The sequence below is a fragment of the Rhinopithecus roxellana genome, chromosome 9, assembly GCF_007565055.1.
Source record: "Rhinopithecus roxellana isolate Shanxi Qingling chromosome 9, ASM756505v1, whole genome shotgun sequence".
Classification (NCBI taxonomy): domain Eukaryota; kingdom Metazoa; phylum Chordata; class Mammalia; order Primates; family Cercopithecidae; genus Rhinopithecus; species Rhinopithecus roxellana.
Window position 1 is genome coordinate 113,031,956 of NC_044557.1, and position 12,981 is coordinate 113,044,936.

At 41.1% G+C, this 12,981-nt stretch overlaps 1 protein-coding gene across 2 annotated transcripts in view; it reads right to left on the reverse strand.

The window, feature by feature from the left end:
- EBF2 (EBF transcription factor 2) overlaps positions 1-12,981 on the reverse strand; it is a 207,906-nt gene that overhangs the window by 181,560 nt on the left and 13,365 nt on the right. For both annotated transcript variants that reach the window (XM_030938250.1, XM_010378143.2), the window contains exon 6: positions 8,572-8,640. In XM_030938250.1, the coding sequence (XP_030794110.1) occupies positions 8,572-8,640 (69 nt within the window). The remainder of the gene's footprint in view (positions 1-8,571; positions 8,641-12,981) is intronic.

Here is a 12,981-nt window from a genome sequence, read left to right on the forward strand (position 1 = left end):
AAACCCCAAGCTCTTAATGGGAAAAGTTTCTGTTTACTCAATATTATTATCCCTAAGACCCCCTGCAAGGTCCATGACACAATAGGCCTTTGATAAATATTTACTAAATATAAGTAAGAATTTCATTCTGCTTTACAACCCTAGATACCTGTTCTTGGGCCTGTTCTGTATCTATCTGCCACTGGACATAAGACCACTAAGAGGTTGTAGAATGCAGGAAGTCACAGGAATGGTCCTATATGAACTGGCAGTAGACTTAATCACCCAAACTCTTCAATGCTTGGCAGTCAGAGATTAATCTGTGAATTAATATCTATGGAGTGTCTGTAGCATCCAAGCCACTGCAAAGACGCAACGTGAGACACAGGATAATTGCACTGACTTTTTTTTAAAGCATCTGTTGTATCATGCACTATGTGGGCACCTTACATTAATGTATGTAGCACAAGTCCTCAAGGAGAGAGGTATTATTAACACAATCACAAAGCTAATAAATATTGGCATCAAGATTTAAATGGCATGTGATGTCTGATATCTAAGAATTATAATACAATTGGAAATGTAAAGCAAGCACAAAATAGGTAAAATAAATAAATAATGCCCATACCCCTGAACAAGAGTAAGTATTTGTGATAAGGGTCAAGGAAAACGATTTTCACTGCAAGAATTAATATCTTTGAAGAAGTAGAATCTGAACTAGGTCTTGAAAAAGGGATAGGATTTATATTGGCAGAGTGCTTGGGGTGGGTATTCCAGGTGGAAATAGTGTATACAAAGGGAGAAAAGAGGAAAAATTCAAGATCTGTGTTCTGGACAGGGGGATTCACAGAGAAAGAATGTTGGGACCCAACTACCATCCATTGACCTAGTCTTCGGAGCACTTTTTGTATTTTGTGAATGTGTATTTATTGGGTGTTTATTTACGCTGTATGCTCCATGTATTTATTTGGGTACTTATTATGCTGTATGCTCCGTAAGAGCGGGAACCATGCCTGTTGTATTCCCTGATCTCTCACTGCCATTCACAAATATTTTTTGCCTGATGACTGAATAACACAAGGACTTAGCAAGTGAATAAATGAGGGAACGAGCCCATTTATACACGACTAAGCTAGTTTGCCTCAAATCCTAAAGCTCCAGTGTCAGGAAGCTGGCCAGGCAAGCAGAATAAGTGTAATTCTTAAACACTAACCCAATTACTTGAGTGAACTTTCCAGCACCACCTCTGCAATCATGAGGAGGAGAGTCATTTTCTCGAATAAAATTTTGTTTCTTTTTTACCACTTGGCTCCAGTGTCCTCCAGTGAAGAGCTTCAATCCATAGGGACACTCTTTCCCAGCTACAGAGTCCTTTATCTTACCTGTAATTCCCTGAAATGGCCAAGAAACTAACAATGGTTTTGCTAGGAAACAACGGAATGAGATCATGAAAGAATGATGCATTCACATTGGATAAATCATCTGTGGTTTTTATTGAGAAAATCTAAACCCTCCCTGAGAGAATGAAATTTTCACTTGAAAAAAAAAAAATACACTGCGTGCAGCAGCCCACACCAGTAATCCCAACACTTTGGAAGGCTGAGGTAGTAGGATCATTTGAGGCCAGGAATTCCTGAGACCAGATTGGGCACAGAGACCGACCCTGTCTCTATAAAAAAAATAAAATTTAAAAGATAGCCAGGCATCGTGGCACATCTGTAGTCCCAGCTACTTGGGAAGATGAGGTGGGAGGATTACATAAGCCCAGGAGTTTGAGACTGAAGTGAGCTATGACTGCACCACTGCATTCCAGCCTGGGCAACAGAGCAAGACCCTGTCTCAAAAAAAAATTTTTTTTAATAGCCCGAGGCCAGGTTTCTGTGGGCTCTTCACAGTGCTGGGTTCTCCCATACTGGAGATGAAGAGTCTGGACAGAGAAGACATATATATTAATAACTCCAGTAAATTATTGAGGAGCAGGGATGAATTAGCACACCTGACCCCCAAACTTGAGGCCTCAGCAAGAATCAGAGAAAGTAGAACTGGGAGGTAATATATTAGTCAACCATGAACCCAAGTCACTTCATTTTACAAATAGGGAAACTGAGGCACAAATGAGAAACAAAGGTTACAGTGGAAACCTCTGTAACATTAGACAGCTAACTAGTGAATGTTCTGGGGCCCAACACAGGTCTCCTGGTCCTAATCCAAGGCCCTTTTTGCTGCACTGCACTACCCACTCCTCAGTCACACCGAGGACTGACATTCTGTCAAATCTGTCACATCACTGAATGTGACTCACACAATCTCAAGTTAAATGCTACTTCAGGGGCCAACAGGGCCCACTCCTTCTACAATAACAGATTCCCCCTCCAGTGTTCCTATCAGTTCTTCCAGATCACACACACCAGGCCCTTCCATCTTCACAGCTCTTAACTCTGCAGTTTTTCTTCCTATTATACCAAAATCTTCCTCTCTGTAATTTCTACCTATTGACTAAATTCCACTTTCACAGGCAAACTGACTATGTGACCTTGGCTGAGTGACATAACTCCTTAAGGCTGATCCTTCCTTCAAAGTTGAGGCTTTCATCAACCTTGAGAATTCAGATTATTTTACTAGCACAAATGTCATAGCACAATGCCCAACATACAATAAGTGCCAATTAACTGTTAGATAAACGTTATTATTGGTTTTATCTATCCTTCTCAGAGCCAGAAGTCTTCACTCAGGAGATAACACTATTGATATATCTGGTTTGCCCATTTCGGAGGAAAGGGAGGTAATGGTCACCCTGCAGACACAGGTCACCTTGTAGATATAAATCTCACCTGCAGCTCACCTCCAACTACTACCAAAATTCCATCTCTGCAGTGATTCTCTAAAAGTTTCCATCCCACAAATCGCACTTCAGAGAGAGGAAGAACAAGTACGCCCCAGGGGAAAGTAGATCCAAACGTCTGCTTCAGTAGAACAAGGTACTCCATGAAGCAGAGAGAGGCAGGAAGAGACTGTGTTACACAGCAGGAGAAGGGCCAATGACAAGCCTGGAGCAAAGATGAGACCAGCAGATGACAATGCCCACACCAAGATGGTGGAAGAGGAAAACATCATTAAAAACAAGAGTCATACCCATCAGGATGACTACTATCAAAAAAATTTTTTTTTAATTTTTTAAAAAGCAACTATTGGTAAGGATGTGGAGAATGTGGAAGCCTTGCTTGTGCTTATGCACAATATGGAAGAACAATAAGGAACTTCCATATTGTTTTCTACAGCAACTGTACTCTTTTACATTGGCAGCAATGTAAAATAGCAGTGGTATTTTACACCGGTGGCAACGTAAAATAGTACAGCTGCTGTAGAAAACAATATGGAAGTTCCTTTTGAAAATGAAAATGTAATTACCATAGTCCAGCAATTCCACTTCTGCATATATTCCCCAAAGAATTGAAAGCAGAGACGCAAACAGATACTCATGTCCACAGCAACATTATTTCCAGTAGCCAAAAGGTCAAAGCAACCCACTGCCAGATGAATAGACAAAATGTGGTTCATCCATACAATGGAATATCATTCAGCCTTTAAAAGGAAGGATATTCTGACACAGGCTACAACATGGAGAGCCCTTGAGGTGATGCTAAGTGAAATAAGCCAGAAACCAAAAGATAAATACTACCTGGTTCCATTTACATGAGGTGTCTAGAGTAGTCAACTTCATAGAGACATTAAATACAATGGTGGTTTCCATGTGCTTGAGGGTGCAGGTAGGAGATGGGTAGTGGGGAATTGTTCAGTGGGTACAGAGTTTTAGTTTTGCAAGATGAAAAGAATTATATAAATGAATGGTGGTGATAGTTGCACAACAATGTGAATGTATTTAATGCCACTGAACTACACACTTAAAATGACTGATGGTAAATTTTATATGTATTTTACCATAATTAATTCAAAAGAAAAAGAAAATAGTGTCAGGAAATCCCTTCATGGGCAGCTAAACCTCAGTTTATTCAGATCTTTTTGAATAAACCTTTTGAATGAAGGTCATTCTGTTGTTTGGTTGGTTTCTCAAGAAAGAAAATAAACAAAAACACATCAACGCTTAGAATGGTCCTCCTGGAAACAGAGCTCAGAAATACATGAGACCAATGTCCAGGGACAAAAGACTGGGATACTTAGTGTGTGAGAAATAGGTTGGATTTCCTTTTTATTTATTTACTAGAAAATACCCTACCAGTACACACATGGGTAGCCTACAAAGATTCAAAATAAATTCTTGCCCTCTCTATCCATCTGACTTTTTATGGGGTTGACAAGGACAGGAACAATAGGGACTCATCTTCCTTCTCCCACATTAGTCAGAGTATCCCTAAAGTCCTCTTCTCACAGATCACCAGATTATCCTGAGCCCCCCAGTGGCTCACCGGATCATCAGAGAACCTTCCAGATAGAGAAGAGAGTCTGAAGAGAACACAGTCCATAACAACCAAGTTTGAATTAGAGCTTCCCTCCGAAACACAAATGCAAATCCATTTGAGCCTTTTATTTTTATTTACCACACAGGCCTTTATAGACAAGAGCTCAGCTGAAGACCACAGTAAGGATGATGTTTCATTATTGTTTCTGTTTTGTTCTGTTCTGTTTTGGGGATTTTTTTCCCCTAATGGGGACTTTGGATTTCTACACTAAAAATTAATCAGGAGACCTTTGATTCAGCAGCAAGTCCTGCTGCACTGTGTTTTGGCCTGGCCTTTTGGAGAGGGGCGTAGTTGCCCAAGAATTCACACAAGCATACTGAAATAAAAAACAAAAAACTGAAAATAGAAAATAAATTTATGTTTCTAGAGAGAGATTAAGGCAGGAAATAAATTTAGTATTGGGGAAAAAACTCCAAGTCTGGGGCTAAGTCTTGAGAAATGGAGAACTAAGTCCTTAATGGGGGATCCCCTATTGTAAACTCCAATGGTTTTCAATTAAAGGGCCACAAAGTAGTCAAAGTGATTTTTCATATTTCAAACAGCCTATTGGAAACAGAAGATCTGCTGGGATATGGTCACATGGCCTCACCAGAAAGTCAAGTTGTTTTGTGTTTGAGCTGGAAGCCTCCCAAGTCAGTGTGGTTACACTGGTTATCTCACCCCAATCAAAAACTCTTAATTGGCCACTGACGGTATCAAGGGTATTTCTGAGAGGAGATGTTTTTCCTTCCCATTTTGTTATATGTTTTTGATTAATAAAAATGGAATTATAACTGCATTATTACTTGTCCATAGTAGTTTGGAAGGCAAAGTCCTGCAAAACCCTGTGTTCACCAAGGAGGAAGCTTAAGGGGTCCTTGGTGGTGAAAAGTTGGGGAACCATCTTCTCCCTCTCCCCGGAACATGCACATTTCAAGGGAATAAACAGACTTCTTCTGAGCCAGAGTGGAGCGTGCCTGTTGTGTGAGAAAATGCGAAGACAGACAGTGTAAATTAACTGCATCTGGTGAGGTTAGGTGAGAAGGGGGAGGAGATAATTAGTTGGCATTATAGGAACAAGGGCAAAGAACAGAATTCTATATTTACGCAGAGGAAATCCAAAATAGACTACTTTGCACCCATTTGGGGCTTGTGAGGGAACTCACTGAGTTGGCAGATGGACGCAGAGACCAGATGCAAGGCTGATCCAAACCGGTGGGTACTGTGAACACCATTCCCACCTTCAACAAATGGAAACCTGACTTCATGCCTTTTATCTCTTTTTTTAAATTATTTTATTTATTTATTTATTTATTTATTTATTTATTTATTTATTTATTTATTGAGACAGGTCTCGCTCTGTCATCCAGGCTGGAGTGCAGTGGCATGATCACAGTTCTCTGCAGCCTCCACCTCCTGGGCCTAAGTGATCTTCCTACCTCAGCCTCCCGAGTAGCGAGGGCCACAGGTGTGCACTACCACACCTGGCTCACCTTTTTAGTTTCTGTAAAGATGGGATCCCACTATGGTGCTCAGGTTGCTTCACGCCATTTTACTTCTGAAAATGAAGGCACGAAGGCTAAGGTAAACCCAAAAGACATTCAGGAGCGATAAGACAAGGTGTCAGTGAGAGAACAGTTATCTTCAAACAAAAGCCCTACCATAAGCAAACTAAACAAATGCATCTGTTTATAGTAAAGTGGGCCTTCCTTAAAACCTGATACTGGACAATTTATAGTACCCTTTGGTATGTATGTTTCCATGTGTTGACATGCAACATTTAGGAAGCAACGCGTGTATCGAGTGATGCAGAGACATCACTGGGCTATTTTGTTGTGCATAGGATAGTAAAAATAAAGGCCACAGTCACATAAAACTCGTAATCCACAGCCAAGATACAATTTCAACTTTCTCAGAAGAATTTAAAGCACGCTAGCACAAACTATGAAGGCGCCTAATATGAAAATCTTTTCTTTCTATAGATGCAAAGATACTTTCTTTTGTTCATGTGGTGTGTGTATTACACAGGAAGAAAACAAGAGCATATTCAACTTTATCGGTGAATGCAGTTAGATGTAGTTCTTTAAAGTAGGAGCTCCTGCTTAGTGCAGAGCCATTAAGGTGTGTACGTATGAGAAGCAAGGTTCAGGTGAGTATTTACAGGTTTGCAAACACATCTAAAGCTGGTTTACAGGGTGTTTATTGCGAAAAAGGATGTAACAGTCATGAGATTAGAGTACCTTCTTAAAAGAGAAGCTAAAGATAGTAGAAAAGACTATATGAAGATTAGTGAGTTCAGTCCACAGGCCGGAAAGGACAGGGTCTAGGCTGCTCTCATATGCCTCCAGTCTCCCAGAGAATCCCTGGGAAACAGAAATGAACAGATCCAACTCATCAGTACAGAAAAAGTGCTGGGAGAACGAGGTTGTGGCCATGGAGAGAGCATAGTCTGGAAGTAAGGACAGCTGAGCTGTGTTCTTTTTTTTTTTTTTTTTTTTTTGAAACAGAGTCTCACTGTCTCTCTCTGTCACCCAGGCTGGAGTGCAGTGGCATGATCTTGGCTCACTGCAATCTCTGCCTCCTGGGTCCAAGCAATTCTCCTGCCTCAGCCTCCCAAGTAGCTGGGATTACAGGTATGTGCCACCATGCCTGACTAATTTTTGTATTTTTAGTAAAGACAGGGTTCCATTGTGCTGACCAGGCTGGTCATAAACCTCCAACCTCAAGTGATCTGCCCACCTTGGTCTCCCAAAGTGCTGGGATTACAGGCATGAGCCATGGCACCCAGCCTGGAAGTAAGGACAGCTGTGTTCTAATGCCAGTTCTGCCCAACCAGCTGCGTAACCACGGGCAAGTCATGCCACCACTCAGGGTTCAGACTTTTCATCTATAAGATGAGGAAGGTGACTGACTCCAAATAGTCCTTGCAACTCTCTATATTTAAGCTTCTCTGTACTTTCAGAAAGACCAGAGTGACCCCAATAGCTCCCTAAAATGCAGCTCATTGGAAACTTCTAAAATGGCAAAGACACTATACATATCCAACAAATGTTTTATATCTGCCTATCATCCTCTTCAAGCATCTCAGAGAACACTGCAAAGCTGCCATTGATATTTCAGTAGCCTCTTGAAGCCTACAGCAGTGACAGCACTCCCTAACCCATCATTACATTATTGAAGAACAGAGATACTGAGTGCTTTGTCCAAGGTCAGAAGCTAGGACAAGATCAGAATTCCAGTCTCCTCAGTTCCTAGGCTATGCTATACTTTCCACTAAGAAAGCAAGCAGGCTTTCTGGGAAGAATGCCAGAGGTTCCGTTCTCCCAACTGAGAATTCGTTGGAATATTGGAATAACAACTTTGGAGACTGTGGTCTCTCCAATCCATTTCAGGACCTGGCTAGAAATGTGAAAACCCAAAGAAAGAAGCAATAGGGAATTATTCCGTTTTTTAACGAAAGAGAAAAAAATTAGGGGTGGGAATATGGGGTTTCTTAAAAATTACATGATTGCTGGAAGTTAATTTGGTATTTCTTCGTTGGTTTGTAAGTTCTGTTTCCAATCACAAAAACAGACAGCTGAGGATGCCTAAATCACATTTCAGTGAATTAGTGTCTTGTCCCAAATAAACTTTCCCATTCTGAATACAACATAGGACCCAGAATGCAATCCTCTGTAGTAGAAAGGAATCTCCCTCAATGCAACAGAGAGCTTGTCGTATCCCTTAAACCATAATCTAAATTGATAATCTTCCAGCCAAACAGCAATCATGGAGAATAATGAAGCGGGTGCCACTTAACTTGGGGCATACTGCCTCTTCTAGAAAACTGATTGAGACCATACCCTGCCCGAGAGGAGAGGCGCCATTGCTTATATCCTGCACCACACATACTACTTCTTAGGCTGAAGCTGGTGCACCTGGAAGAAACTCCGCCACAGGTTTAGAGAAACGTGTTCCAAAGGAAGATTCTAGCTTCTTGCAAGAAAGGCCAGCATGAGAAAGCCCTTGTTGGATGAGTTTAGTGTCTTGAAATAACATGAAACCAACCTGACAGCAAAGCTCCATGGATCAGTACTCAAAAGGTTCATGAAGAAAAGGAACCACAAATGATTGAAAAATCACTTTTTCCCCCTACCTGTCAATTATGACCGGGTCCGATGGAGTCTCATTTCGGTTTCCACAGCTTTTCTTTTCGCAGCATCGACTGTAGATTGGGAAGGAACCAAAAGAGTGAAAGAAATTTATTAAATCAAGAAAATGCAATGAGCACATGACAAGAACATTCTGGTTTTGTTGTTGTTGTTGTTGTTGTTTTTTCTCCAGACAGTGTCTGGCTCTGTCACCAGGCTGGAGTGCAGTGGCTCAATGGCTCTGTCTTGGCTCCCTGCAACCTCCACCTCCTGGGTTCAAGCAATTCTCCTGCCTCAGCCTCCTGACTAACTGGGACTACAGGTGTGCACCACCACGCCCAGCTAATTTTTTTTATTTTTAGTAGAGATGGGTTTTTACCATGTTGGCCAGGCTGGTCTCGAACTCCTGTCCTCAGATCTGCCCACCTCGGCCTCCCAAAGTGCCAGGATTACTGGCATGAGCTGTAGCGCCTGGCCACAAGAACATTCACAAAGATAAATCTGTCTTGGGAGGAAACAACACACACTGGGGCCTGTCAGAGGGGTGGTGCCGGGAGGGAGAGCCTCAGGAAGAATAGCTAATGGATTCTGGGCTTAATACCTGGGTGATGGGTTGATCTGTGCAGCAAACCACCATGGCACACGTTTACCTATGTAACAAACCTGTACATCCTGCACATGGGCCCCTGAACTTAAAAGTTGAAGGAAAAACAAAATGAATCTAAGGTAGCTTCCCAACTATAAGCTGCTTGAGGGCAGGATTTGTGACCATGTTTTATAAGATAAAAAATTAAAAACACTTAACCGGAAGCCAAAATATACTCAAACTCTCACTCTATGACTTAGAAGCTAATTCTCAACTTTCCCATGACCCATATTTGTAATCAGAACCACAGAAGGTTGTATTTTGAGATCAATAAGGTCACTTCCAGATTGATATTCAATGATTTTATGATTATTTTAGGTCTTTGTGGCTCAATAAATATTTGAAGAAAGGGGAGGAAGGAAAATATATAAAATAGACTGTAAATGGCTGCCTGGATTACTGCAAACCTTATTTACATAACTTCTTTCTCCAGAGATCTTGGTATACTTTATAAACATTTATTCATTCACTTATTTCCATCATTTTTCAAAGATTAAGGAGGAAGACCAGAACTATGGTATACATTTTAAAATAGGAGGAAAATGAGGCAAGGAACTGTAGGACGATAGCTCCAATAATTTTCACCAAGTCGGAAACAGAAATGGTATCCCATTGTTTGTAAGTCCCAGTTCTGAAAACTCCGTTTCCCAAGATGTCCCCCTTGTGCTGAGTACCTGGTAGACCTCAATAAATGCTGATAGGATTAGCTGAGAGGGAGATAAAGAAGATCCCCTGGGGCAATGACAACAAACAGAAAGTACTCCCTAGGACCTGAGAGGGGTGCAAAACACTCCAATCCAAATATCTATTCGAAAATACCTAGACCAATGTGAGAAGGGCAAAGAAAGCTTGCTGGTAAGAAGCACTGGGAATTCACTCCCTTACAACCAGGTAGTCCATCTGCTGCTTATCAGAGGTACAGACTTCTGAATACCTCTCAGCTCATCTCAGGCACATGGTCCACTATCAACTATAGCTGGCTAAGGATGTAGCCTTGACATGGCTTTTTAAAAAACTCGTTATCATCCATACTGGTTGGAGAATAGGCCTAAGAAGTAAGCACGCTAACAACAACCAAACTATATGTGAGCATTGCCCTTCCCATGGTAGTTTTTCTGTAGCCTAAGTTTGACACGATACCTTAGGAAGATTGCTGAACTCGGAATCAGCGTTCTGATGTCCAAGCTGTCACCAACCAGCTTCACAAATTTAGTCATATGTCTTTAACCCCTCTGGGATTTTTCTTTCTTATGAATAAAGTGAAAGTGTTGGATTTGATTCTCTCTAGAGTCTCTTCTAGGTTTAAGTCCACGAGGCTAGGGAATTCTATGAGCACCCTTTGAAAGTGGTGATAACATAAGGAAAAAAGGGAAGTCATGTGACAGCAGGAACCCAAAGACCTAACACCAACCCAGTCTTAGATTTTTTTTTTTTTTAACAGGGTTTCCCTTTGTTACTCAGGCTGGAATGCAGTGACAGGATCATGACTCACTGCAGTCTCAACCTCCCAGACTTAAATGATCTTCCTTTCTCAGACTCCCATATGTAGCTGAGACCACAGGTGTATACCACCACACTTGGCTAATTTTTGATTTTTTATTTTGGTAGGGACAGGGTCTTGCTGTGTTGCCCAGGCTGGTCTTGAACTCCTGGGATCAAGCTATCTGCCCACCTCGGCCCCCCAAAGTGCTAGGATTATAGGCGTATGCCACCATGCCCAGCCCCAGTCCTAGCTCTGTGGCTCTCTGCGGCTCGTTTGCCCTCTTTGGTTCTCCACAGAATTAAACATAAATATCTTAAAACTTTTTAAACCCATCTCTTTCATGGGTATGGATTCGCCAGTGAATAAGTCTACCATCCTCAGAAAGTGAAATATACTTGAGAGATGCTTAAACATTTGCAGCAAATGGGCACAATGAGGTTTTAAGAAATTTAATCAAATTAGTAGGAAGGAAAAGAAAAATGGTCTCAACTTTCTTAAATACTAGATTTTGCCACTGGGACTTTCTGAAATAATATTTGGCCTTTGAAATTATATTAGGTCTTAACTTTTAAAATTTCAATCCATCCCAAGATTAACACCAATAAAAATGCAGGCCAGCTGCTCTCCCACCTCCTAAAGCCCTTGTCTCTCTTCCCAAATCCCTACGCCCCCACCCATTTCTCCCACCTTTCCTGTTTCTAGAATATTGCTTATGTCAACATAATACCTTTGCAGTTAAGGCAAACCATTTTTCTTAGCAACACAGTTTCAAAAGACCCATACATGCTAGCTACCTACAGACCTTCAAGCAAGACTCTCCCCTTTGACATCACCAGCATGTCAACCTAACCCCAAATATGTGTGCAATGCCAGGTACAATTTAATTACAAGAGCACACACTGTCAGAATGTGCCAATCTATTTAGTTTGGGTAGGAATGATTCTGAGGGGGCTGAGTAAGTTTGCAAAATTGTTCAGCTCAATTCAGCTGCCTTCCATGGGGATTTCCTCTGGAGGAAAAGAAAAACAGATAAAAATGTAAGCCTGGTGCCAGTGTAGTATAACGTAGGGAATGAACTTGGAAGGAAATGATATTCAAAGAAAAATGCAGATAAACTTTAGGATCCAATCCTCCATTTTCCAACAGTAACATATTTAAATATCATCTCTAATGTTGATATTCAGCACAAAACATACATAGAAGACACTCACTTGGCCATTGAACTATAATAGTAAAGGTATAAAAATAATAGAACTTGGTTGAATTAGCCCCATTTGAGCCCATCTTAAAATTTTTCTAGGTCTGTGAGTTGGCCAAAGCAAATTATTATACTTTTTTTAGAGAAAAGTTCTCATTAATATGTTCTAGTCCTTCTTTGTTTTTAACGGCGTTCAGTCCTCCTGCCAGCAATATTAGCACAAGCAATGGGAAGTGGAGAACCTGAGATATTTGTGAACCTACAATCCCCAGTGTGGAACAGCTAACAAACCAGGTCCCTGAATTACTCAGATAAACTTAATTCTGCCTTCCCTTTGCTGTGTAGACAAAGCCTGAGTGACCAACTTCAGGTTCAGCTACTTTAGTTAAAAGGCTAGGATTATTCTCCAACAAGCAAGTCTGAAGTTCTCAATAAGTGTTTTCTAAAACTGACTCTAAGATAAAAAATAATAAAACAAAGAGAAGAGGAAACTGAGCTTGGCAATAGGTTAAGATTGTGTTCATAACAACCCCAGAGAGACTCAGAGGTGCTCTTTTTTCTTAATGAATGAAAATGGAAGCTGTTCCACTGTTTCTCTCTGGCGTGGTTTGGTTTATTTTATTTTGGTACTTATTTGGAAAACGTTTTACTTGAAACACTCAATTTATTCTCCCCATCTCCACCCGGAGTCTTTGAAGGAGAGAGAAAAAAATAAAACAAGTTAGAAGAGGGAGGTGGGGAAACACGAGAACTCTTATCACAATCCTGAATCATACTTGCATTTTTCAGAAAGGGAAAGAGAAAAGATGGCTGGGGAAGGGGAAAAAGCCCCAGCCTTGGACGGAGGGTGTCCAGTCAGCCCAACTCCAGCTCACGGCAAGTGAGTGTGTCTCTTATCCCCTCCAAAATAGTTTTTAAAATTCAACCTTCAACTTTCAAAAATCTGTCTCTAATTTCAAACTCAAATAAGCGCACAGCATGGTGGCTTTTGTTTTGTTTTCTTCTCTCCAACTCCTCCCTGCGATTGCATAACAAAAGTGTCTAAATTCACACCATCTGGCCGATAAAGACACTGGCCCCACTGCCCG